This window comes from Seriola lalandi, unplaced genomic scaffold (genome assembly GCF_002814215.2).
Source record: "Seriola lalandi dorsalis isolate HSWRI2012SDOR001 ecotype SW California unplaced genomic scaffold, Sedor1 jcf7180002054692, whole genome shotgun sequence".
Taxonomy (NCBI): domain Eukaryota; kingdom Metazoa; phylum Chordata; class Actinopteri; order Carangiformes; family Carangidae; genus Seriola; species Seriola lalandi.
In genome coordinates this window covers 2,437,773-2,465,360 of record NW_019525245.1, presented here as the reverse complement: position 1 = coordinate 2,465,360, position 27,588 = coordinate 2,437,773, and the positions used below count along the sequence as shown (strand labels likewise).

The 27,588-nt window shown below is 42.6% G+C and overlaps 1 protein-coding gene across 2 annotated transcripts in view; it reads right to left on the bottom strand.

The window, feature by feature from the left end:
* Positions 1-802: 802 nt before the first annotated feature.
* Positions 803-27,588, bottom strand: part of foxp4 (forkhead box P4) — a 96,876-nt gene continuing 70,090 nt past the window's right edge. For both annotated transcript variants that reach the window (XM_023423485.2, XM_087178573.1), the window contains exons 6-18: positions 26,608-26,746; positions 23,627-23,828; positions 23,061-23,159; positions 21,509-21,607; positions 18,366-18,453; positions 17,030-17,113; positions 14,775-15,000; positions 13,901-13,977; positions 13,710-13,811; positions 9,704-9,825; positions 8,888-8,954; positions 7,549-7,721; positions 803-6,629 (exon numbers count right to left, since the gene is read on the bottom strand). In XM_023423485.2, the coding sequence (XP_023279253.1) occupies positions 6,482-6,629; positions 7,549-7,721; positions 8,888-8,954; positions 9,704-9,825; positions 13,710-13,811; positions 13,901-13,977; positions 14,775-15,000; positions 17,030-17,113; positions 18,366-18,453; positions 21,509-21,607; positions 23,061-23,159; positions 23,627-23,828; positions 26,608-26,746 (1,626 nt within the window). In that variant the 3' untranslated portion in view covers positions 803-6,481. The remainder of the gene's footprint in view (positions 6,630-7,548; positions 7,722-8,887; positions 8,955-9,703; positions 9,826-13,709; positions 13,812-13,900; positions 13,978-14,774; positions 15,001-17,029; positions 17,114-18,365; positions 18,454-21,508; positions 21,608-23,060; positions 23,160-23,626; positions 23,829-26,607; positions 26,747-27,588) is intronic.

The window sequence follows — 27,588 nt, the reverse complement described above, 5'->3', positions numbered from 1 at the left end:
ATTGTGCTCTGTCTGTTCTGTTCTGCACTCTCTGGCCCACCCTGTTGGTCGGACCATGTCAGTGGACCACAGTGATGTTTGTTGCTGGGTTTGTGTTTATGAGATGCTGCTTGTGCTGTCCGGTTTGTTTACTCCTCCTGGTGGCCACTCTCTGTATCACAACACGTGTTGACCCCTCTGAAGTCCTGCAGCAACAACACGGGCCGACTGTTGAACTGTTTCCATCTAACCAGCAGTCTGTCATTTCAGGAGGTTTTTCTGTTCTTTGAGTTGATAAGTGAAGAAGTGTGTTTCCTGTATAAAAGCTTAGGACCATAGCTATTAAGAGTGCTAAAAGCAAATTATCAGTTAGTATTGGCAAAGCTCTGTCCTCAAGAGAACTCCAGTTATAATGAGCAATTCGAGACAGTGGTTGTCATCATTTTATTTTATCAAATAAAATGCAAGTATCAAATATGTTTCAGGAGAACATGATTTTCATATGGACATTTGGTGCTGCAATGGTCATGTTTAGGTTAAACTGAATTATTCTAAAATAGTTTTACCTGTATAAAATGGCTAAGCAGGATGTTAAGAGGAAATTTGCACTATTTGCCAATTACATTTTCCCTCACTTCACTGTTAACAGTAGTTATCTTGACTGGTTTTCCTTAATTATAGTAGTTAGAAACTGCAGGAGTCAAGTATATGAAAAGGGGTTTTTGGGGTATTTTCTTCCACTGTGTGTGTGTGTGTGTGTGTGTGTATGTGTGTGTGTGTGTTTATTCGAAACCACTGGAGAAGAAACACGGACGCAGCATAGGACAGTGTAATAAGTATTTTATTGCATTTTATAATGCCATTGTCAATAATTAGTACAGATTACATGCAACTAGACCTACTGTACAGTTTTTTTTATTGTCTGCATGGACAGACACAAGAAGATTCAGGTTACAAATACACAGATATATGTGTGTGTTTTTATACAGCATGAAGGAAAGGGCAGTGACTGGCATTACATGGCTACCCGGGGTGGAGGGTCAGAGGGCTGGGCTCCACTGTCTGTCTAAAGCCACCACCCAGTCCCTGTCCCCGCCTCTTCCTCGGGTCACACTTTCAAATAACAAGAAACAGAACAAAAACCAAAGGATAAAGAGAGGTAAGCAGGTAAACTGAAACTAAGAAACAATACAGAGAGTCACTGCTGAAAATGTACACACATTCCTAAGGTTTAACCAGAGGAGAGCTGAAGTGGTAGTTCCATTGGATTCTGGCTGTCTACTTGATAATACCGTCAGGCAATGCTCCACTTTGAGAGTCCCTTCCCCCTCACGTGACACCTCAGAACTGTCCAATCACACATCAGGATTTGGGCTACCTGCGTCCTTTGAGTCACTCGCCAGCCAATAGGATGCAGACTGGTCCTACAACACCAATACGTGGATGTACGAGAGATAACAGCTACCAGTAAAGGTGATCAGTGAAGTCGATGGAGAGTTTTGGAAGTAGCTTGGTTTTTGTTTGGTTAAGGTTGTGGCATTGGTTTGGTTACAGTTTGGTTAGAGTTCAGGAGTTTGGACTAAGCAATGTTTGCTCGCAATGCCTTTGGTAGTCAGAGGATGAGCTGCATCTCTGAGAGCCGTTCCACATTTTGGTATTGAGACTACGCAAGAGGAGGAGTATCAAAAATGCAACAGTGTCAGTCTTTGATCTGCCTTTATGGGACTGGGAGATGAGGTCTGTGACTGGTCACCACCAGCCAGGTGTGTGACTCAGTGACACCCCCATGGCGCCTGCAGATGATTGACAGCTCTGGGGGTCGGAGTTCAGCACAGGAATGACAGGGGTCAGGGATCAGAGGGAGGGGTCACAGGGAGCTGGGACACTTATTGGCACCTGAAAGGACCAACAGTAATACCTTTCTAGAGCTCTGCATTTTTTAAAGCAAGAGAGGGGCTACATATTCTTACATTTTTTCCTCTTTCTCTTTTTCTTTTTGGAGGTTTTGGTCCTGTCTTTGAGAAAAAGTCCTTCTGAGGTATCAATACATAATGAAGTAACTTTTTAGTTTGTTTTCCATTTGTTTTTTTTCTTTCCTTAAAAATGCATAAATGCAGTACAGAGACAAAAAAGTATCAAAATAGACCTAGCTAAGATAAATATACAAACAGGTGTTACCTAAACCACTGATCTAACTTTTATTCTTTTAATTTTTTTTTAGAGATAATACACTTAAAAAATCAGCGTCCCAGACGTTTTATGAAGAACTGAAAAAATGGAAACAAACAAAACAAAAACAAAACTATTAAACCAAGATACCTGCAGCACTTAATATGATAAATACATATACTTCAGCATTAGCAGTACAGTATAGGAATCAGAGCTGAAAGCTTTACAATAGCTAAACAGGTGCAGAGAGGAAAAAAAAAAAAAAAAAAACCCCAAAAAAGAAGAGAAAAATCAAAGGACAAAATGGGAAAGAATGCCCTGGAGAGATAAGTGAAGCATTAATATACAAGAATACATCATGTTATGCCAAGCTGGAGAAAAAACAGAAGTGTTACATGGCGACCTGTGAACAATCTACATCTTTATAAAACAGCTTTGTTTACAGGTGTACCTTAAAGCACAAGTCAGAGATCATCTATGTACTGTATGCAGCAGTTCCTCTTGGTTTGGATATTACTAGTAGTAGTGATGAGTTTCATTAAGTGTGTGTTGCTCTTCTCAGCGTCTCTGTGAGTGTTTTGGTGAAGGGGGTACTGCTGTGTTGTGGGTCTTTGGATATCTGGATGGTCAGAGCCTCTGTTTGCACTAACCCATAGCCCTGCTTCTATGCTTCCTCTATGTGTGTGCGTGTGTGCGTGTGTATGTGTGTATGTGTGTGTGTGTGTGTGTGAGTGTGTATATGTGTGTCCTGGTGGCACTGATATATTCTGCCCATCATTACCCCTGACAACCAGCTCCCTGCAACACCACATAGCCATTAACGACCAGTTTCTCATCGGCTGAGATCATTAATATGCACACGTACAGTCAACGCACACAGTTGAGAGGCTGTTCACATAGCTCAGTGCTAATCGGTTGCAGGAATATGGTCAGTTTTACACAGCTGATAGAAAACTTCTCATATATAGCGAGCACTTCACAACACACTTCAAGACATAGAGAGTGCTTTAGATGTGGTTTAAGGAGAGGTAGTCATTTTTAAATCCATGGAAAGTGAAACGTCTCTATGTTTTTGGGCTCAAGCAGATGTGTTGGGGAGTCCGGATCACCAAATAGCTTTTTTTTTTTTTTTTTTTTGTTGTTCGTCAGTCATACAGTAAGTGTAACACAATTTTGGCATCCATTATTATCATCGAGGAAGAATGGAGGAAAAAAAAGTATTTAAGAGAGTTCAGTCTCCCATTGGCTATGTGTTGAACTGTTTCGAAAAGGAGGTAGTGTTATTTTTGGTTTTTATCTCGTTTCAAGATGTCTGTCTGCCACTTTGTACTTTGTTAGAAATCAGTCTCTAATGTGACAGGAAACAGTCCTGTTTGAACACAAAGTCATCAGAAAGGTTCTTTCATTAAATAAGAAAACTTGTCTGAAGTGCAAGAGATAGTTTGACAAAAAGTATGAAAATATGAACCCAACTGTGAATTACATGATGTCCCTTGGTTGTTTTTCCTCTTACATTGGTATATTTTCATTGTTTTTAGTTGTTCCCTCTTTGTTGTAATATTCATAGATATTTGGATTTACTGCTCCCTGTTCAAAGATGTGACTTTTGTAACCACATTACAGTAGACTTCCTCTTCCTGTAAATACTACACACACATCAAGAGGGCATGTTTGTTTCCTATAGAGTGAACATTTCTTTTGTTACAACAGCACCAGAAAATATCTTGTAAAGCCAGGTGTTTCAACAGAGCCGAATGTTTTCATTCTGTTTAACCTCTCTTTTTGTTGGCATCTCAGATTGTAGAGGTACACGTGTCCAAATGCCTCACGAGTGCCTCGTCTTTAGGTCTGCTCGTACAGTAGTAGGGCCAGTCCTAGGATTGTGTTTGGAACACAGTTTAGCCTGAGTGTGGGAGAGTTTCACCTCTAAGTGCTTTTTTCTTTTCTCTTTCTTTTTGTTTTTCAGAGGAACTGTGCGAGGTTTGTTAATACTAGTTTTTTGGCCTCATACCTAATGTGAGTCATTCGTAACCACTTATCATGTAAAAGCTTTGATGTCTCCAAATTCTAGTTTGCTTTACACACTTTGGTTTTTGGAATGGTCAGCACTGTAAGTCATGTATAATTTCAACACAATAGTTATATGAATACAATAATAAGAATTCAAACTCCTGGTTTGTTGTCTTTTGGCCAGTTCTTCAAGAAGAAAAAAAAAAAAGATACTCAAAAAGGGCAAAATAAACTACAGGGTTTTTGGTTTTCTACGTATTTCTTTGGTTACCTGTAACAAAAATAAAATGGGAATAAGCAGATAACAGATTAAAATAAATGTTAAATTTGGTATGGCACTGTAGAGAAAAGTAATGCTTTTATGCTCACGGAAAACAAACAAAAAAATAAATCTCACGTGCTATTCCTTTAACACAAACTCACACAGTGAATTGCAGATAGCTTCTACACAGTAACTATTACAACCATAGAGCTTTGAATCTGAAGCTGAGCAGAGTTGCCACATTTGGTGTCCCACAGAAAGATTTCCCCCTTATTTCTTAATCAATTTGGACACAGTTCCAGGTGGAACCTTTGTGGGATGAGGTATTCTCTGACTGCAGTAATAATATATATTTTTTTAAAGCATTACTGATATTTCTCAACTAAATACACAACCGAAAACAAGTGAATGAGAGAGAATTAACACAAAAAGATTCAACTGTTAAATAATCTGTCTGGATAATGGCAACTTTTAAGTGCTATTTCCAAATTTCTTGCCTGCTACACTTGGGACAGAAAGGGAGAGGGGCAGGAGTTGGGGTCAGGTATCACAAGTTGGGACAATACTGCGCTTTCTTTTCTTTCTTTCTTTTTTTTTTTTTTTTTTGCCAATACTTATTTGGAATGGTGTGAACAACCAGAGTAAATCAAACAAATTACAATACAAAAACAAAAACAGCATCGTTAGAAAAGGTATGTCGAAACAGAACGCCACCGTGGAAATATTGATCCTCAAAAATAAACAATGATAATAACATCATCAACATAACATCAAATAAAAAAAAAGAAAAGGAAATGACAAAAGCTACCACACGTTTTTTTTCTTGTTATATTCCATAATCATCAAGATTTTTCTTTTTTTTAGTCACAATATTTCTGTAGATGCTTCCTCCCTCTTTTCTCTCTGCTCCCTCTCTTTTCTTCTCGTTCTTAAAGTGTTCCAAGCTCATCCCTCCATTCGCACACGGAGGAGAGGAGAAGGACAGCACCAAATGGTCCTATTCCTGCAATCTTTTTTTGGGGGGGGGGTGAGGTGGGGGGTGAGGTGGGATGGGATGGAGGTGGGTAGGAAAATGTCTTCTTTTTTTCTCACTTAGAAGCAAAGAGTTTAAAAGATGTCTGTCACTAAGTGTCTCGCTGGGGGGGGCAGAAGTTTGGGCAGGGACCAGGGCCGTGCTGCCTCGCCGTGGGCTCACACACACAGACGTGAAGACAGGAGCCAGATCCGCAGAAGTGTTGGAGCCCTGTTGGAGGTAATCTTTAAAAGCACTCTTCCTTCCTTCCTTCCTTCTTTCCTTCCTTCTTTCCTTCCTTCCTTTCTTCCTTCCCATCTCGAAGCCCAACAGTTTAATCTCGATCAAATCAAAGAAAACGAAAAAGCAAGTGATTGACTCAAAGAGGGGGAGGGGGGGGAGGAGAGGTATACTGCACAGCCCCTGATGACTGCTCCAAATCTATATACACATGATCCTGTGTGTCTTTTTCTTTCTAACACCCACACAAAAAAACACCTGTCCGTCTTCTCAACTGATGATTAGACACAAAACGGCTAGCCAGGCAGCCCGAGACAACAGTGGGGGGGGGGGGGGGGGGGGGTGTATGCAGAGTGGTGGGGCGAGGAGGGGAGAGTGTGTGTCCACGCCTCTAGGGGTCTCTACATGGAGGCTGATTTTACCAGGGAGGAGAACGAAACATGGTTTGACAAGTGAATGGGTGTGTCTGTGTGCGTGTTTGTGTGAGTGTGTATGCATTAAGTGGTGTTACACCTCTGAGCCAAGTGTTGGAAAAGAAACACATGGAGGTAAAAGCAGTGCTCCACAGTCTTGTTTTTGCGTCTGAAAGTAACGGAGGTCATCTAACCCTGTTTGGAGTTTCTCAATGTCGTCCTTGGTTGCTTGCATTTTCATAAAAACAAAACAAAACAAAAAAAACATTCTCTTTTTTCTCTCTTCTCTCTTTTCTTGTAAGTGTACTGTAGCTATCTTTTCCTCTTCACACTGACGAGAGGGCTCTGGGATTCGTCTCGCTATGTCCCGTCCCTCTGGTGCGTCGCGGATTTGTCCTACTCCAGCTCCTCGGTGGGAAGATCCTCCTCCAGATCGCGCTCGTCGCTCGGCAATGGCAGGCTGTGTGTGACGCCGGCCAGGAGGGAAACTGGCCGACTGTCCTCCTCCAACTCAGTGGGCTCCTCCTTCACATGAACCGGGTGGCTGGAGGAGAGACGGACAGACGTTAGCAAGGCAAGGGCTGGAGTTTTAAAGGAAGGTGCCAAGATCTGACTTTCTGTATTGACTGCTGCCAAATGCTGATGTTTATTGTACTATCAATTAATGCGAGGAGTTTTATTTTGATTTCCTTAGCTTTTTGGAAATACGCCTCTGCTGTTAAGTCAAGTAGTGCAGGTGTGGCAACCAAAGCACAACAATGATACTTTAATCCCACAAGTAATGTCTTACTCAAGAAATCGTGATTTGGTTACACTTGGTGAGAGTACATTTACCTGTTCATAATGAGGTCTTTGGATTATCTGTATAAATGTATCATGTCAGGAAAATTTAAATTTTAATATCATTGTAATATCATGTTCTGCAAAGAAAAATAAATGCAAAAATAGGATTTATTTTTTTCAATCTTAAAAAAAGTTTTCCTCAGGGATGAAATTTCTGTATTTTATGTGGAAAAGCATCAGAAACAGCAAGTAGATCATCATACAACTCACACTCTCCAGTAAAACCAGTACCGTCATTCTTGAATTCTGGGTTAGCTGCTTTTTAAAGCAGGGGGGCCGATGGTTTCCTTTGATGGTTTTAGATTATCCTGTTGCGGAGAATTGTCTTAAACTAAATGCAAGTGATTTCTCCGGTCAGCAATGTTTCATAAAGATAATAATAATAATATCAGTATCACCATCATACCTTCAATATTGTATCTAGATGGTAGACAACACAGAGTCGCTGATAAAAAAGACACTATCAGTCTGATACACTCGCCTTTGTGAACACAGTAATTGTTAATAGGCTCAATGAATGGGCATATACTAAAGCAGTTTGCAGTATGTCTGCATGCATGTGTTTCACTTGTGTGTGTGTGTGTGTGTGTGTGTGTGTGTGAGTCTATAACAGTACGTACCTGTACTGTTGAGGGCTGAGCGTGGGGCTGCAGCTGCCGTTGCTGTTGACCTGCTCCACAGTGGAGCTGACATCATCGTGGCCCACATGCAGCATGTTGAGGCTGGCCGCAGACGGAGGGGTCACCAGGGGAGGGCTGTTTAGCAAGGACAGACTGCTCTCTGCCAGAGCTGCCTACACACACACACACGCACAGACAAACACATACACACACACAAAGAGTTGTTAAAGTCACTTTAAATCAAGCTGGGTTACATGATATATCAAATGGGGTCATGGAGCTAAATATGTTGAAACATGGACCTCTCCTTGACTTTAATATATATTCACACACTATTCTCAAAATGTAACAATACTCAGAATTTGTTTGTAAGTTCAGTTGACACATAACTACATGTAAAACACAGTATAATAGCTGGTCACAGCCACAATGAATGATGGAGAGTTTTACTTAATGTACTGCTGAGAGCTCTTCCAAATGGAGCGTATTTGATTCCACTAACGTGTTAGTGTACTCCACAAACCACTAGGGGGCACTTATACACAGTACTTTCCCCATCATGGCTTGTACTTTTACATTTAAGTCCCTGTCATGAGTGTGTGTGTGTGCGTGCGTGCGTGCGTGCGTGCGTGCGTGCGTATGTGTGTGTGTGTTCATGTGAAAAGTCTCAACAGGAATGTTAAGCGACACTGAACCACAACCTCAACTAAAACACACACACAAACAGTGAAACATCAATGTCTGCAGAGGAGAAAACAAGTGAACCAACAGGGGCAGCTTCTGTCACTACTCTAGACGCTCACATCCAGCTGTTTGGAGATGTGAGTTGGACCCCACCGCCCCGCTCACACAGGAAAAAAAAAAGTTGGGGGGGGGGGGGGGGGGGGCACAAAAGGAGGGGAATTCTCACTGGCTCAGAGATGGATTTTCTGGGACAGGCGATAATTTTATGTGGTAACCTTAATTGACAACTACTTGACGCTATAAATCATCTCAGTCACAAAATTGCATGTGTGTGTGGGTTTGGTGTGTATGTCTGCATAGTGAGTGAAGAGAAGGGTTGAGAGTGAGTGTGTGTGTGTGTGTGTGTGTGTGTGTGTGTGTGTGTGTGCAGAGGTGGGGGGTGGCACATATGTGAGAAAGTGAGGTGGGAGGTGAGAGTGTGTGTTGGTGTGGGAGAAGGAGGTGGTGTGAACGTCGTTAGGGAATCTGCTAATTATAAGAGGGAATTGATATTAGTGCCCTTGATTGCAATTGGCTGATCTGTGTGTGTGTGTGTGTGTGTGTGTGTGTGTGTGAGAGAGAGAGAGAGAAAGAAAAAATACAGGGCATTCCTTACCTGGTAGCTGGCGTTTAGGGATCCAAAGCCCAGGCCTGAAATCATGTTTTTCACCAGAGTGGGACTTCTACACACACACACACACACACACACACACACACACACACACACACACACACACACACACACACGCACACGCACGCACACAGACACGAACACACACACAAAAGGAGGTGAGAGAGAGAAAGGGGTGAGAATCACAGATTAAGTGCACGTGCTGAAAGATGTCACCTCAGCCAAAGCGCTCTGACAAATCTCACAAACATGTTTGTTACAAGAAGAAACACACAGACTGTAAACAGATGCTAAAACACACACATATGAAAGTGTCTGATATCTGGTGTGCAGGTGTGTGTGAGAGTGTGTGTGTGTGCGTAATTATCCCTGGATTCTCTGGCGGTTGGAGAGAACATCTGTTTACATATGCTAACAAGGTTTTTTGCTCTCTTGCATCTCACACAGCTGCTTACTAATGGTGTCGACAAACAGGGAAAAACACGCGCTGCGCGCACACACACACACACACACACACACACACACACACATATTCACTCACACAGTATGTACATGATAAGCCAGCAGCCCTCTTTTTTTTTTTCAATGATTGCTGAGTTGGCCTCTTGGTAATAACAGAGGGTCCATTTAGGCAATCATAGTGCCAGCACCCATAAGCTCACACTCACATCTCACTCAACTCAAATGTGTGCATGACTGTGTGTATGTGTGCGTGTGTGTTTACATGTATATGACAGTGTGTGTGTGCGTGTCTGTGTGTGTGTGTGTACAGATGTATATGACTGTATGTTCCACTCTTACCCGGTCATCTTTGGTGGTCTCCTCTTTTGGTATTCAACTTCATCCACAGTCCACACGGCCCCCTTCACGTTCTCAACACGAACAAAACACTTGTGCAGACTCAGGTTGTGACGCACGGCATTCTGGGAAAAGGCATACAGAGAGAAGAGAAGAGGTTTAATATGACCAGTCAACAAGTCTTCAGCATGGGTATCTTATTTAACCATATTTAATATTTTCTATTTTATTTGGTTCCTACATTTTATTTTATTTGGTTGTAATCTTTTTCCCTTGTGCTTTTTTTTTTATTACTATTTGACCATTTTTATGCTTTAATTTAACAGAGACAATGAAGACAGACAAGAAATGTGGAGAAAGAGAGTAGGGGATTGACAAGCAGCAAATGCTTGGAAGTCACACCACGGACTCCCTGCTCAGGGAATTTACACCCATGTGGTATCCATGTGGTATTAGGTCGCCCTAAAGTCCCCTACACTTTTCATACAAATTCTGCCTTAAAATATTTGTTCTTTCTTCACTCTCAGCTGATAAATATTCCAGTGTACCGAACAGTCCGGCTTGTAGTGACAGCAATCACCTGAAAACCACCATCTAATGCAAAGACTACATTAAATAAATTATAACGAACGTTCTGAACTTTTCCTGTAAAGTGACACATTTAGTTAAGTTATCAATACTTCCTGCTAATTTAAGAAATTCCTTAAGTAGCCACAATATTCCATGTTATTCTACCGAGGAAGTGTATACGTAAAAAAGTAACTTAACCCCAGCTGAAAATGGTTTTTGTTCCTTTTCCAGAGGCTGTTACCTATCGGGAGGTGAGGACCCTCACACAGCGTGTGCTCAGTACAAACAGTGCTTTCCAGCATGTTGTCGGTAACTGTATAAGTAGTGTGACCTGAGAATAATGGTCCTTTTTTACCCATCACTTTTTATACACACACACACACGCACATACTGTAGCTCCATGTACAGTGCTAATAAAAAGGCAGCAGTTCTCTAGTAGCGTTATTTTATCGCAGAATTTTTCTAATCAGTCATCATCAGCACACACACACACACACACACACACACACATCCACAGGCACTCAGACAGGCAAGCAGGCAGGCACACCGCTATCTTTGTCTCACCCCCCCCAGGGACAAGCCTCCCTTTTCATCTGCTATTTGTAGTTTGTTCATGCCCAATTTCATTACCAATTTTAATTCGTCTATAATTAAATCCTGCATATTCTCTCTGACACGCTGTTCTAAGCCGAGAGGGAGGGACAGGCCAGGCATGCATCACTCCTCGCCGTAATTACACACGCAGATACACACACACACACAAACGCGCACACACACATAAACACACACGTAATTACACAAGCCATAATCAGCGGAGGAACCCTTTCTCCCCCGCATCCCCTCAACCCCCCGAGCTGTGATGCTAAGTTTTGTAAATGAGTCTGACCCCAATCTCTGCCCGCCACCCTGACAGTGCAAACACACACACACACACACACACACACACACACACACACACACACACACACACACACACAGACACACAAACACACACACGCACCAGACACCAGTGCTATTGCAGTGCTATTTGCATTCGTCTCCGTGATGAAAGCCTAATTCTCCCAGTTAAAACATTAGCAGTCATTTACAGTGGGTCACAGCACATGTGCCACTCATCTCCACTCCCCCCGGCTGAGGGGGGGGGGGGCTGGAGGCTGGAGGCTGGAGGCAGAAATTTTTTGGTAGAAAGATTGAACTGCGTTTCATCAAAAAAAAAAAAAAAAGAGGAAAAAAAATCTGATATCAAATTTCTTTCAGGATCACAGGTGTTACTGGAAGTATGAATGTCTTTATACTGTAAATGTTTGAGCATTGTGCTCTGTCCTGTTTGTGTTTCTGCTTGATGCATGCTGGGATAGGCTTGTATATGATCCTTAATAGGAATACATGTGAGCAGGCAAGATGATAAATGGAAGAATGAATAAACAAGCATAACAGTTTATTGTTAAACAGGATTTAAATAAGTATTCTGATCCCTTTCTTAAGTAAGAATAGCAATACAGCAAATCTAAAACTACTATCAATACTACTGTTAATACTATTAATACTATTATATATCATATTTTTGATTAGTGATGCATGAATGTCATTAAAGTAGCATGTTACTGTTGGTCATGGTACAGCTCACTTTAACTATTTTATATACTGTTGCTTCGTTTAATCTATAACAATGCATCATAATTTGTGAGCTCAGCATGTGCTTTATATTATATGTTTCTTAATTTGCAAAGTAACTGGTACCTAAAGCTGTACAAACACTGATTGCATTTTTTTTTCTTATTCTATTTCATTCTTTTCTAATTTTCTTTACAGGTGGGACCTGTAAAAATATAAGTGCATCTGAAAAAAGTGGAAAACAAATGGGATATGTCTTTTCTGGTAAATTAAACAGATAATAAACCTCTTTTAAGCCTCTGACTCATCATGCAGCTCCTTGAAATAACACTCAACTCTCATTTCTCCTCCTCTCTCCATCACCTCTTTCTTTTTCTCTCTCTTGTCTCTTCCTCATTGTCTGTCCCTCCGTTACTCTGATCAATGACTTCCACTCCCTGACACCGCTGCTCTCCTCATGAAATATAACGGCTTATTAAAGGACATACATCTCTACGGCTCTATTTGACTCACTGAGCTGCTATATAAATACATAAGGCCATGCCGAGCTATATTTAAAGGTCTGCAAGGCCAACGGCACAGGAAGCAGACACCAGCCATTAATAGTTAAAATTCATAAAAGTCAGATGAGGAGGTAAAGATATTCCTGGCTGCCCTGTCTCTTAACCCTCTCCACACCACATCATCATCCCATCCCTCCCTCCTATCCTTGGTTTAGGGCTATTAGAGGAAGGCCAGGGTCTCTCCTCACCCCTCCTCCTCCACCCATCTTTCTCCCTCCTTTGCTCATTCTCTCACTTTCCCTCTCTCTGGAGGAACTGACACTCAAATTAGTGTGAGGTTTCTGTAGAAATGGGTCAGCACCTACAATGGTGGGATCAGGCCAGGAGTGAGTGTGTGTGTGTGTGTGTAAGTGTGTGTGACAGAGAGAGAGAGAGAGAGAGAGATGAGGAGGGAGAAAGAGAGAATTCAATGTGTATGATCATGAGCTGTGTGTGTGTGTGTGTGTGTGTGTGTGTGTGTGCACCAGCTTTGCATGTGCATTTCTATAATGAGGCCATATAACGGTTTGATGTGGCTCCACTGGGCTAAGTGGGGCCGACTCTCCATGTACCATGTCCGAGGTGAGAGAATTGTTTAGGGCAGAAAGAGGATAAAGGACAGTGAGAGTGAGAGTGAGAGTGAGAGAGAGAGAGAGAGAGAGCAGTAGGAAAGTGTCTCATAAAGGAAAAAAGGCCTTCAACTGTCAAATCAGTCATACCTTTCGCAGCAGACCAAAGTCAGTGTTTAAATTTGTGTGCAGGAATGTGTGCATTATTGTACTTCAATCATTCTGAGTGTGACAGTGTTACATTTGAGCCTTTAGAGTGACTCCATTTTCCACAAGGTAAGTCATTTGGCCTGTCTGTGTTTCAAATAACACTGCAAAAGCTGCCGACAAGTTTTGTTGCTTCCACTGTGGTCTAACAAGTCTACTTGGGTTAGGGGCTTCATCAGTGGGCACAGACCACAATTACTTTGCAGGCAATTAGCTCAGCTGATTGAGTCAGAACCGCAGTCCAAACCTTCATTTTCTAAATATGGTGCTGTTCATTTTCACCATAATTTAAACAACCCCAAACTAGTTTGTTAATTGGCCTGGTTTCTATTTTCTCAGTTTTCTAGAATAATGTTTTATAGCAAAAACTTTAGGTTAGTTGAATGAAATTAAGTTCACATTTACTTCTGATGTCCTTTATTCTTTGGCATTAGTTATGTACAGCTAAAAGAATGTCCTTTGAAGGATGAAGTACAAGTTAGAATGTATATATGGTGTGTAATTTACCTTCCATGTGGCTGTGTTTCTCCTGAAATAGGCAAACTTTCGCGTAAACCAGTTGTAGATTTCATTGAGAGTCAACTGTCTGTCTGGAGACTCCAGAATGGCCTGAGGAGAGAAAAATAGATAGGACAAAATTTAGAGGAGAGCAGAGATGGAGAGGAGAAATGGTGAAATGGACGAGTGGAGAGACTTACATGACGTATAAGAGAGGCGTAGGTAAAGGGAGGCCTGACATCAGCGTTCTTATAGAACTCACAGTTCTGAGCCAGCTCTGAAAAAAAAGGCAAGATCATTTGAAATGAACTATTGTGAACTAAATATTATGAATGTGTAGTGTAACACATGTCATATGTCATCCAACTGTAAATGTTAATAAACGAAAATAAATAATTATAATAAAGGAACAGTCTCAGAGGTATTTTAGAAAAAATAAATCCATATATCCAGTTGTTTGATATTATTTTTAGACCACAGATTCAGCAGATTTTAATGGAAAGAGCAATGTACATTCTTATAAAGATATTTATTTTTCTTTAGAAATTATTCAGAAGCCAATTATACATTCCATCCTTATGATATATTTTTTTCTTTCTTTCTTTCTTTCTTTCTTTCTTTCGTTCTTTCTTTCTTTCTTACTTTCTTTTTTTTTAACAATTTAAAAACTTGAATGTATGTAAATGAATGTGACTTCATTCTTAGCCACATACTTTAAAACATATTGCTTAGATACCTCTGAGTAAAACTGAAGCTACAATATTTTTTATTGTAAGAAAGACAGGAAACATAATCAACCACATCTTTGTTTGAGCCATGAATAAAATAAAACAGCTGGATAAAGACATGCTGTAATTTATTGCTCTTTCAGGGAAATTTGTGGAAAAAAAAAAAAATGAAAACAGAGGCCAGTGCGGTAAGAAAAACCTAATCCAGCGCTGGATTAAAAAACATATACAATTTGAGTTTCTTATAAACCAGTTAATAATAAGATAATACTGGATAATAACATAAACAGGAAGGTACTGAGTAAGTGTGGGAATCAGCGATAGGGGGATGTATGATTCAGTCTACCTGAGGCGATGGGGGTGCAATACTTGTCGGAGTTGCGCCTACGAATGGGCCCGACAGCGTGCGTGTGGGAGTGGGAGTGTGTGTGCAGGCTTGAGGAGCTGATGACCGAGGGTCCCTGGCGCAGTGGGGTGATGGGGGTGGCAGCCGAGGTGGGCGGGTGGGGAAGACCCTCTGGGTAGGCATCGCTGTCCCGCTTTAACAGAGAGCCGCTGGAAGCCAGGTTCAGCTAGAAAGGGGCAGAGAAATAAGCGTGAGTCAGCTTGGATGTGCGGATTTCTTTTTCAGATACACACAAAAATGTCATCCTATCCTCATATAACTTACTGCACCTCAGTTTCATAGTATTTACTTACATATCAATTTACCTTGTGGAGACTGATACCAGCCTGAGAGGTGAGAACTTTACACTGCAAATAAAAGTTAGTTTAAACTTTATTCAAATCAAAATTTTGAGTTTCTGTGCCAAGAGTGGAGAATCATTTTGGTGCAGAGACATCAAATGGATTTTTTTATATGACTAATGCTTCCCTCATGTTTACTTTAATGCCTCACCATCTGCTGAGTGCTGTTGCTGCTGCATCATCTAGATAAGGTCAGGGTCAGGTGATATCAATGCTTTTGTATCACACACATAACAAATCTCTTCCTGGAAAGTGTTTCTAAACAGTTTTGTCTATTAGTTGTGTAAGAATATTAAGACATTTGGGGCTTGTACCTAAATGAACAGTCGTGTTCTGCCATACACCGAGCACAGAAATGATGTAAATACACAGGCCAGCTAGGCCATGAGCCTCTGGCACATTTCAGAAAATTGTTCCAATCATTAATTTGACATTATTTCACCTACAGCACTGTGAGCAGCTATATCCAGGAAGCACTACTGATGTTAACTCACATCACATAAAAAATAAAGCCATCAAAGTCTCCCTATGAATTTCTGTCCCTTCCATTTCCCAAAAGTAACCTACTGTACATCCTTACACAGAACCACACACAATCGAAAACACACTCAACATGCACATATATTTATATACACAGCGCTGGCTGCAATTAACCCTGAGCTTACAAAAACAAAACCACACGACAGCATGTTTGTAAGAAGGGAACACACACATGCACTCTGCGGTGGCAAAGTCTTCACGGACCAATACAGCCCAATTAGGCAGAGCCTTGCACACACATTCACACAAAACCAGCACTCCCAGTCTCTCTGGGACAGCCGTTGTAGGGCTGCTAGTTTAGGACTAATTAAAACCACAGTGTGTGTCTATGTGTGTGTGCGTGTGTGTGTGTGTGTGTGCTGTCTATATGTATGTAAAATGCGTGAAACGCCTCCTCTTTACTCTGCCCCCGCTATGTACCATTTAAGCTGACTGGAGGGGGCGGGGCTGTTTAACAGGTACTTCATTAACGCTGCAACCCTGCCACATCACCACGGCAACAGTCGAACCCTGTTAATTGAGGCCAAGCTTTGTTTCCATTCCTGATGCTCCTCCCCTGCCCCTCCTCCTCCAATCCCTGACCCCGAGGCTCGTCTCCAGTGGTGACAGAACACGCCTCTTCCTGATTTCCCATTAGATGTTAATGGCAGCTGATCCCCATGCGATCAACACATTATCCAGACACACAAGTACACACAAATACACGTGCACACACACACACATTGCCACTCGGCTGCACCCATTTATATCCCCTCAAATTAAGACACTCTACCTCTAATTGACAATTAATTTCAACATCTTCATATTTTAATAAGACTCCTCGTCAATCTGAATAATGAAATATTCATTAGATACCTAATAACAACTTCGCCAACCAGTGTGGACACACACACACACACACACACACACACATATCATATCAAATTTATATCCTTTTTGTCAGCACACACTAAAAATACTGTGAGAGATTACTTTGGCTGTTTTCTTTCATGACTTCCTCTGAGGAATGAAACACACTGTATCATGGGAAGTTTAAGGTAGAGAGAAGAAAGGGGGAAGGAAACAAGGAGGACAAAGAGAAGAAGAGTAAGGAAAAGCACAGGACAGACAGAAAGTAGTCCGTATGATTTATAAATAATATAATAACCCTCACTGGTCAATAGAGGGCGCAGATATCAAGCTAGACAGGAGCAGAGGAACATTGAGGTTAAGAGGTGAAGAACCTGATGAAGAGTTTGTATGTGAATAAGATGGGGCAGTGGAAGCTTGACTCAGAGGGTGAAGGAGAAGTTTACGGTGCCAGTGTGTACTCACAGGTTGGTTAAAAGGCTTTGGCTCTGAAGGGCGCATGTGCAGGTGGGTCATCATGGCCTGGAGTCGCTCACTCTCTTTCGCCAGCTGTGAAAGCACACAGAGGATAGATGTCATCACAAAAAACACTTTTTTGTGTGTGTGTGTGTGCAGTATTGACACGGAATTACAATTACAATTACACCTCAGGCAGAGAGATGAATATGAGAGTCAGCTGCCTCAGCACCCGGAGCTCTCTCACACACTTACACTTGCCTGCAGACACACTTGTCCCGTTTGACATTGTTAACTGCCGTTTAATGGGTTGTGCTACAGCCTGTGGAAACGCTGCATTCTGTGTGTGTCTTTGTGCATGAGTACAAGCATACACACCTGTAGCCTCCAGAAACAACGGATGTAAACTAAGACTGATAGTGCCATGAACATACTCACACACTTCAGCAACGTGTGGCAATGTGTAAATACTAGAAATTTAAACACAGTGTCTGTGCTGCTGCTGTGTGTGTGTGTGGGTGTGTGTGTGTGTGTGTGTGTGTGTGTGTGTGTGGAGGGTAGAGGAGTGGGCTGCCTGTGGATTGCTGAGGGATGAAGTGACATGTTAGGGAGAGAGAGACGGCTGTCCTGATGTGATGTGACACCAGCTGCCTCTCTGTCACTTTGTGTTCCCTGGTGTTGGCTTCAGGGGCTCAGCTAAACGCTGTTTACCACCACCACCAAACACAACGCTAACCCTAATTCTGGACAACCCCCACACACACACACACACACACACACACACACACACAAACACACACACATGCAGTGATGTGAACAGAGTATTCAGGACTGTTTTGGAAACTATGTCAAGATGTGTGTGAAGAGACATGTATATCCACTTTGTTTGGAACTTTTCTTACACACTGTTTGAGAATAGCATTTCACTTCTTATCCGGTCCAGTGCTGGTATTTTGCTTTTGCTGGGGCATTCAGATGTTTCAAGAGTGTTGGGTGCATGAACCACTTTGAGAACAAGAGAAGCCATGCAGCCTGATCCTCCGCTTTCTAGCTTGTGTCTCTGTCTCTCTCTCCTTTCTCTTCTCTCTCTCCCTCCTCCCTTCTCAGCCTCGCTCGCTCTTGCTGGTGACCAGAGCAGCTTTATAATTGGAGCAGCGATGGCAGCTTCCCTGCCGACTGCTCCTTTTAAATTACAAGCTCCACTGCTCTCCATAAACTCTGCCCTGCCTCAGACAAGTTACTGCCATTGACTGGCTGAAACAGTCTTCATGAATTTGTTGTGAGAAATGTGTGATGTGTGAAAATTTAGTGCACGTTAGCGTGTGCGTACGTGTGTCTAACTCACCTGTATCTCCAGCTGCTGAACCACCTGCATCTGGACTCGGCACTGAGCAGTGCTGCGGTCATCTAGGGCGTGCTCATTGTTCAAGTGCCTGGGGGAGAGGAGAAAAGCAAGAGGATCAGCAGTCAATCATTTTGCAGAAATAAGCAGGTATCTGCAAATAAAAAGTATCAAGATCAAAATGCTGCTCTTTCATTCAATTATTCAGTTCAATGGCGGTTTTTCTAAGTTACACTTAAGTGAATAAAATCATTGTTACATCAATTCAATGGTCCTGAATGATGAAGTAACAAAACTCAGGTCGTTCACTTTTATTTAAACTGAGTTATGAGCTGTTTCAGTGCTATAAAAATAAATCATAATCTTGGAGGTTTATTTTGTCTAGTGAAGGACGCAGCAGCTGTGTTTTGTGTGTGTATACTTCATTGGTGTTCAGTGAGCCATGATCCAAGACAACCACCTGGATATGAGCTCATGTGTTATAGCACACAGCCTTATCTTAAGACTGTCTGCTAGCTAAACTCCACTCCACTTATTAACACTGGTGTGCGCGTACATGTGCACAGACGTGTGTGTGTGTGTGTGTAAATGGTGGCGCTGTTTGTTTCCTCCAGTGTGGGAGGACCCGAGACCTTCTGATCTTTCCCAGTGCACCCCTCCCTGTCTCCCTTCCTTCATCCCTTTCTCTCCCCTCTGTCATCGCCAAGGTTATTCGCAGGTTGCCGCTGCTTGCCCAGTGTGCATGAGTGTGTGTGTGTGTTTGCTCATGCATATCATGGTGTGAGATATATCAGAGAGCCGTTCTTTCAGAGTAAGTTTCCCGATATCATGCGGTGTTAACTTCTAATCTGAGTAATCTTCATAAAGCCGCTTCTCTGACTTGTTTATTGTGAAAATGTATGTCACACGAGGAAGTGTGTGTGTCCATGTAGTGCACAACTATGTGAGTGTGAGTGTGTGCCTTTAAGAAAATAGAAAGTTAGGCAATATCAGGCGAAGGCTAGAAATGAAACAAAAACAATGATGTCATGGCATGGCTAATCCAGGCAGATAGACGGCTCAACACAAGTGCACGATAATAATAACAAAAACATGATCTCACCCCTCTCTCTCTTTCACTCTCTATCAAGCTCCCTCTCTCCCTCTTCCTCACTTGTACTTCTGTCCACTCTTCTTCCCCCGCAACTCCCCAAATGCCTATGATTCACACTCATTCCAACTAAATCTGCCCCCAAAAAAACCTCCCCTCTCTCTATAGCCGCGCCATAAACAGTAGCAGGGTTTTTTTTTTTTTCGATGTGTCCCGACAATGAGGCTCTGTTTACTCCTCTGAGTGCTGGCAGACAAGGCTTTAACCCACATTACACCCAGCTCCACCGACCACAGCCAGAGTATTATACCAGAGGACGGGGAGGGGGGAGGGAGGAGGAGCAGAGGGGGAGAGGTGGGCAGAGAGAAGAGAAGAGAAGAAAGGCCTGAAACAGTGAAGCAGTCCCCCTCCTCTGTTCTTTTCTGCTCTACCCTTTTCTCTCCTGGGGCGATGACTAAAGCTGGCTGGAAGGGAGCGCACTGTCGGACTGACGGCATTATCTGTCACTGCCTCTATTTTTTTCATCTCTCTCTCTCTTACATACACACACACACACACACACACACACACACACACACACACACACACACACACACACACAAACACTCTTTCACTCTATCGCTCTCTCTCTTTCCATCTGCCCTGGGGCTACGTGAAATGAGACACCAAACAACAGCTTTCCTTTCCAAACTTTCCCAGCCTGCCTACAAGCTTTGATCTGACTGTCCGATGCCATCACAATCACTACGCACACTTCTGTGATTATGTGTGTATGTGTGTGTGTGTGTGTGAGTACATATTTCATCACCCCGGCTTATTAATATCTCCATTGCTCAAATAGCTAAAAGTTCCAGATAATTAGAGTGCGAGTTTGTTTAGGGCTTCATTAGAGGCTTGTGAATCCTTTGTTAGCAGCCACAGTGCCATGGGGAAGTCCACTGTACTGTGTGTGACAGAGGAGGAGGTGGCAGAATGTCAAGGCCAGATAGTGCATCAGCATCCCCCAATGACTCCAAACTGGCAAATAACAGCTATGAAAGACGTGCCGAGGGAGGAGCAGAGGAAAATGGAAGCAGAGTGGGAATGAGTGAGGGAGGGTGTTGATGTCTTCACCATTGCTGAGGGAATGTGCTTATGGATGAGCTAATTAAGAATAAATTTCTATTTCTGTAAAGAGACAATCTGTTTGACCCTTCAGAGGAAAACATACAGGACAGAAAAATGCGTTAAAACACACAAAGACACTGATTCTGAGGAAGATAAGTCGAACACTGACGCACATATTAGATCACAAATTCCTGTCTGTATTAGGGCAGCAAATGAATGGAGACGAGTGCACACACAAACAGCCAATACAATGTGTATTAGCTGAGAGAAAAAAAAAAAAAAATGATAGAAGAGGAGGGTAGAGTTGTAGTGGGAGGCTGAAGAGTCCCTCGAAAAACAAAGAACTTACACATGACACGTGTATGCCTGTACCTGTATGTATGCATGCATGTGCTTCAGAGCAACTATGATGCAACAGATCGCAACTGATGAGTTAGTGGGGTAACGCAGAACTCCAGTGATGTACGTGACTGACACTCCACATTTAGCACATAGTGTAGCTTCACTTTGTTCTGCCTCATCTCTTGTGCCTACAGGTAATCTGAATCAGACAGATGTGTCGTGTTTCTGTCTTTCCTGCAATAACACTAGGGGCTAGTGTTGTTGAGCCTTTTTAAGTACCAGGCATTGTGTTTGTTACCAATTAGTGATGAAATTGAAGGAAGTTTCAATGTTGTCTGAAGCACGGTTTGTGGTTAAGGCGAGTGGAGTGTGTGACTACAAACGTAGATTTTGCTGATTTTTAGCTGTGTTGTGAAATATTGTCCTTAATAAAGGAAAACAGACACTGGTCAAAGCAGGACCTCTGTCACTGTTCGCTTTTTCTGACTGCAGCGATACATATACAGAATACAGAAAGCAGTTATACATCTTCTTCATTGTCTAATAATTAATTTTCATCTGTAACCCCAACCTACTCATCATGCTGTGCATTAGATTGTTAACTTACTTGATGAACTGTCCCATGTCCTCACACAGTGCTTCACAGCCAGGCCACTTACACTCTCCATGGCCGTAGAGAGGATGGGAGCCAGCATGTTCCTCATGACTGTGGACAGAGAGATTTTAAGTCCTTTTTTTTTAAATTTATTTTTTATCATGTACATAAAACATTCAGCATATAAAGATACTTTCTCAGAATAAGAGGCAAAGCGTTAATATGCCACACTCTCATGCACAAACACACACATGCAAAACTAACTGTAGCAACAGCAGCAACATCAATACAGCCATCTGAGTCTGGTTAGCAGTCATTAGTTTGTACAGTTCACAAAGCCAAGTGTGGAGAGAGGAGGATAGAGCAGAGTGGGGTCAGTTACAGAAGCCAGGCAAATAAGGGAATTGGTCCAGCAACCTCAGAGGCACATTTTGAAGTCCATGACCTGTCTTTCTGTCCTTGGCGTGTGTGTTGCGCATGTGTATGTCAGCACTGGTGTGTGTTCTTACGTTTCAGGAGTTGACACAGAGTCGGCACAGGACCAACCAGCCATGACTGATTGGCGGCGGCTGCCGTCATGTGCTGGTTGTTCTTTTGTGGTGAGTTCATGTGCATGTGTGTGTTTTTGTGTGTACATCTGTGCATATTTATGAGCGTGTGTGTATTTGTATGTGTGTGTGACGATGAAAGACTGGGCCAGGTTTGGTTTGGGCCCTGGGTAAAATAACTGTATCCGTGCGTGTGTGCGTGTGTGCGTGTGTGTTTGTGTGTGTGTGTGTGTGTGTGTGTGTGTGTGTGTGTGTGTGTGTGTGTGTGGCAGGTCCAGTAGCACATGTGGTTCAGACCTGGACCTTCGCCGGCGACTGCTGTCTCCACATATATTTACATGACTGTGTATGTGTGTATTTGTATGTGTGTGTGTGTGCACGTGTGTACGTGTGTGTGTGTGCACTGGGATGGGGATTCTCCCAAATCAACATCAGAAGGTTGTCTAACAAAAACCATTTGTCTCACAGATGGAAACATGTCTCTCTCCCTGTCTCTTTGCTTTTTCGCCTATTCCTGATCATATGCGCAGGCTGAGGTTGGAGCTGTGTGTGCATGTGTATTTGCGCGTGTGTGCCTTGTGCGTATGTGTGTGCTGGCTGCGGTTGAGTCAACTCAGAAGCAGCTCAGACAGCAGACATGACAAACTGCTGGCAACCACATTCTCCTCCACATCAGCCATGCATTAGCTTAGCAGGCTAACACACTAATGCTACCCCCTTCATGATCTACTATAGTCAAATCTGTTGGGATGCAAACAGCACACTGTAGCTGTGGTGTGACAGTGTGTGACATATTTGATCAATTAATAAAAGCTCTTTTAATTAATACGTCGCGACCCATGCTGACCCCTTCAAAATGAGATTGAAGGTGAAGGTCAACAATGCCCCTGGAGCAAGCTGTGAATCAGCGCTAAAGGACACGTCAGACCACCCTCCTATAGTACGCCTTTCTGTCTCCGTCTCGTCCACTCGTGTGTGTGTGTGTGTGTATGTGTGAGTGTAAATGCGCTACTCACTGGCTGCTGGGGGGTTGACTGCCTTTGGAGTAAAGGGGGACATGGTCATCTCCGCTGTCTGCCTTGGTGAAGGAGGATATCCACTCAAACAGTCTGGCTCTTAAAGACGGAGACAAGCCCATGAGCAGCCAACACAGCCATGGGACAACACAACCCCTACACAGTGTGCGTAGTACATCCGTAGCATCCCCGATTTATGCTCACAAAACTGCCACAGTCTCATACTGTTTCTCTTCTGCATCCTCTCCTTTCGTCTCCTCTCATCGCCTCTCCTCCATACCATACTAGCATGTGGTTGACAGCGTACAGGCAGAACAAACTAAACCCAACAAACCTTCTATCAAAGGAACTGGGGCACCTTTACACCCTGGTGATGTGTGGTATGCCACATGTGCATGTTTACGTGTGTAGACACAGAAGAAGAGCTAAAAACTAAAAGTTTCTATGCTGAAAATGACATAGGAGGAGTGTTTGAATTAGAAGGACTGGAGGTCACACAGAGGACAGACACACTAAAACACAATGTGAATATTTTAAGTATTTTGACATACTATGAGTCACAGTACCTGTCTCTCTTTGGGGTGTGGCTCTGTCCGTTGGGCAGGCTGTGCAGTGGGATGTGAGCGCTGGCAGCTTTGGGGAAGGCTGAGGTAGAATTGGAGCTGTTGGTGCTCAAGTCCAGGCCCTCGGCCTGTTTCAGGGCCTCCTCACTGCTTGGCACCCCCGACACCTCCTTCCACAGCTGCTGGAGGTCTGACGGACACATCGCTGCGGAGATGGAACACACTGTTAACCAACATTCAGATGTTCAGTACAAATATGATTATAGGATATTTAAATTAAGTTAATTCAAACAAAGTTAAAAAGAATTAATAATGGTCAGATATGTACAATAACACCCACATACATACACACACAGGCATGCTGTTAAAAAACTGATGTTATACAGAGCTGAGGCTAACTATTCTAAACCACATAAAACAAACACAACTATTACAGTCCCCTGGGAGTCATTAAGAGAGGAAAATGGGACGAACAAAAACAGACAAGAGGTTCATTTCTGCATGTTTTTGTTATCTTCCCAGATATCCACCATTTCTCAGCCATTTCCTAATCTCTGTTGGCAATTGCTATTGTCCACCAACACCACTGCTTGTGTCACTACCACTATTTGTCTGAACAGGGTTGTTGCAGACTTTGAGCTTTCTCTAGTCACAGCTTTGTTATTTCTGCTCCAATTTCACAGAAACAGAGACGGGGAAAATGCCACAGCCTACTCCAGTGGATCTTACCATGCACGTACATACGCATGCATGCAGCGACACACATACACACACACACACACACACACACACACACACACACACACACACACACACATCTGCACATACACATACACATACTGAGACCTCGCAGCAATCCAAATATTATGTCTGCTTTGTCTGCATTCTTCTGTGGTCCCGCCAAAACAAAAGTTCTCACTCTGGAGGAATGAGGTGGTGTGTGCATAGATGTATGTGTGTGTGCGTGTATGAGAAACCCGATCAATCTGTGGACACGCCCAGAGAGTGAAAGTGTAATGTAGTTAAGGGATTGTTAGATAAAGTATTTCCTCTTTTGACTTATCAGCCTGGCTCATACCACATCCATCCATTCAAATTAAAAAGAAAAAAGAAAAAGGAACTCTGGAGAAATAAGAGATTCTGGATTACAAAGCAAGAAAACTCAAACTGTAAACGGCTGAGAGCAGAACAGATTTGTAAACAAAAAAAAAATCGAATTTTGTGTGCATTCACGTGAATATGTACACTCACAATTTCCTCCAGCTATTCCTCCAGAAACAAAGTATTTGAGAAGATCAGAGTGCTCTCTCTAACCATTACTGGCTCACACAATTCAAATGTGCAAACCCATATCTGGCGGTTAGGGTCTCATATCTATGTCACATTTCTGTCTGTAGACAGATGAGACACACAGGTGGGTCCTAAGTTAAATCTACTGGACTTTATTGTATGAGAGTGAAAGAATTTTGATTCTCATTCAAATGTGTACAGTGCTCTCTCTGTTTAATTTTTTTTTTACTATTAATGAACTTAGTAGGTTTTGTCATTAAAGAACAATTGCAATTAATAAATGTCTAGCAAGAGTTTCCACTTCAGTACGAAAAATAAACAAAAGCCCTATCAGGACCCTGCGTGTCACCCCCACCGCCACTGCCACCTACCCACCGGACATAACAGCCCTTTGAGGCGGGGCAACAGTGTGTGCATTTGTGTGTGTAGGCGTGAGTGTTTATGCATGTGTGTTTGTGTGTTTGTGTGGCATGGCTGGCCAGAGGAATGCTCTGGCTCACGCCTGGCTGAGCCGTCACAATGGACCGGCTCTCTCACACTGCAGGGAAATTCCACTCCGATACGGAGGGAGAGAGAGCGAAAGAGAAGGAGATGCCAAAGCCAAAATGTTTGCAACTGTCTGAAAAATTAGACTCTTCAATCCGAAACTGTGGCCTCTGTCCTTTCACTTGTGTTCAATTTGCATTCACTCATTTTTTTTTTTTTTTCACTCTCTGTGTACACTGGTAATTCCACTTGCTCTACAGTGGACTTCCCTCATATGCACACACACACACACACACACACACACACACACACACACACACACACACACACACACACACACACAGATAACACTAAAGTTACTGTGCAATTTTTTTAGTATTGTGTTAAGCTTATTCTAAATGAACTTTTTAGTAATCAAATGTATTTGATTGAGTTTATTTTTTTGTTTTAACAGAATGAGTATGAGAGTGTGTGACTGCATGTGACTGGGCATGAGAGAAAGAGAGAGATCAGACAGACAGAGGGAAGGAAACTGGCCTGTTTGGTCAACTCAGTCAGCGCTTTAGCAATGTCACGGCCACTTTAGAGCCCCTTAAGCATTCTCCATGTGTGAGATAGTGTGTATGTGTGTGCTACATTACCGCGTACAAAAAAAAAGGGCACACACACGCACACGCACACGCACACACACACACACACACACACGCACACACACACGCTTACTAAGGGCGGGCCAGTCAACAGTCAACATTTATTGTTTTAAAACTCTGCTGACAAAATGAAGGGACTCTGGGAGAAGTTACACACAGGAACAAAAAGAAAATCCAGTGGGCACAGTAATGGCAAAACGATGATCTTCTGGTGTCTGGCTTGTCTCAAGCACACACACACATGCAAACACACACGTGTGCACAGGCACATGCACACCTCCAAGCAGTGGGCTTAGTGGCATATTTTACCTATTATCCAAATGAGTACCTTCCAAAAACCCACCAATCAGGTTTCCTTTTATCTTTTATAGGCTGATTAACTTAACAGGCTTCACATGTGGCACTGGGTACAGGCCTGTGTGAATTTGTGTGTGTGTATGTGTGTATGTTATGACCATGTGTGCATGCATGTTTGTCTGGATGTGTCTGTGTTACTGAGTATTGCATAGTGAGGGACGTGCATATGGATGTGTGTGTGGTGTGTGGGCGTGCATGTACCTTGCTGCAGAGACTGCATGGCGGCGGTGGGCTGCAGTGGGACCAGGCCTTGTCTCTGGAGGTTGAGGATGTGCTGCTGCTGAAGCTGCTGCATCTGGATCAACTGCTGCTGGAAGGCCAACTGCTTACTGCCTATTTGCTGTTAGCCAGAAGACGGAAAGACAAGAGAGTGGGAAAGAAGTTAGCAAGTTAAGTAATGCCCCCATGTTTTCTCTGGCAGAGATAGGCAACTGTCCCTGAGAGAAAATCTTATTTATTCTATCTTATCTTGCCTCATTTTGTACCATTCTAAAATGATTTCTATTCATTCTCAAAGGAAGTCATTACCACTAGTATCTTTAATATGTCCAAGACATATAACCCAGAGAACTCTTTTAGGCAATTTTTGACCAAAATTAGGAAACAATGCTATAACTTTGGACTAAAATATGGTCTGACTCAGCAGATGAGCAAGCAAGTTTATGATACCAAAACATTTTAAGTTGTATTAACAGGACAGAATCTGAAAGGTACCATTTTTTTCAATGGTAAATTTAAACTAAATGTTTGATTTAGATTAACAAAGTTGCCACTGATTCATTATTATTCTTTAATCTGTTCTTATTCTGATGTCAGTGCGGTTGGTCAGCACATTCCATCACTATGACAAATTCAAATACAGTCAACTAACACCATATAAAATAAATGAGAGGATGATGATGTAAAGGTTAATTGTCTGCTGCTGAAAAACAAAGCGAGAAATTTGAGGCCAGAGCGGAGAAAATTAGTCCCGTATTAAAAGGATGACAAGTCTGAAGCCAAGCTGTGACGACCGTGACTATGAAGAGAAGGAGGGAAGGGAACGAGGGAGGTTAAAGGGAGAGTGGGAGAGACTACATGGCGCGTGGCGATAATGTCGGTGTGTGTTACGGTGATAAATGTCCCCTTTCCTGTGTTGTCCCAGTCTGGGGCAGAACTGGCCTGTGCTGCTCTGTTTGAAGT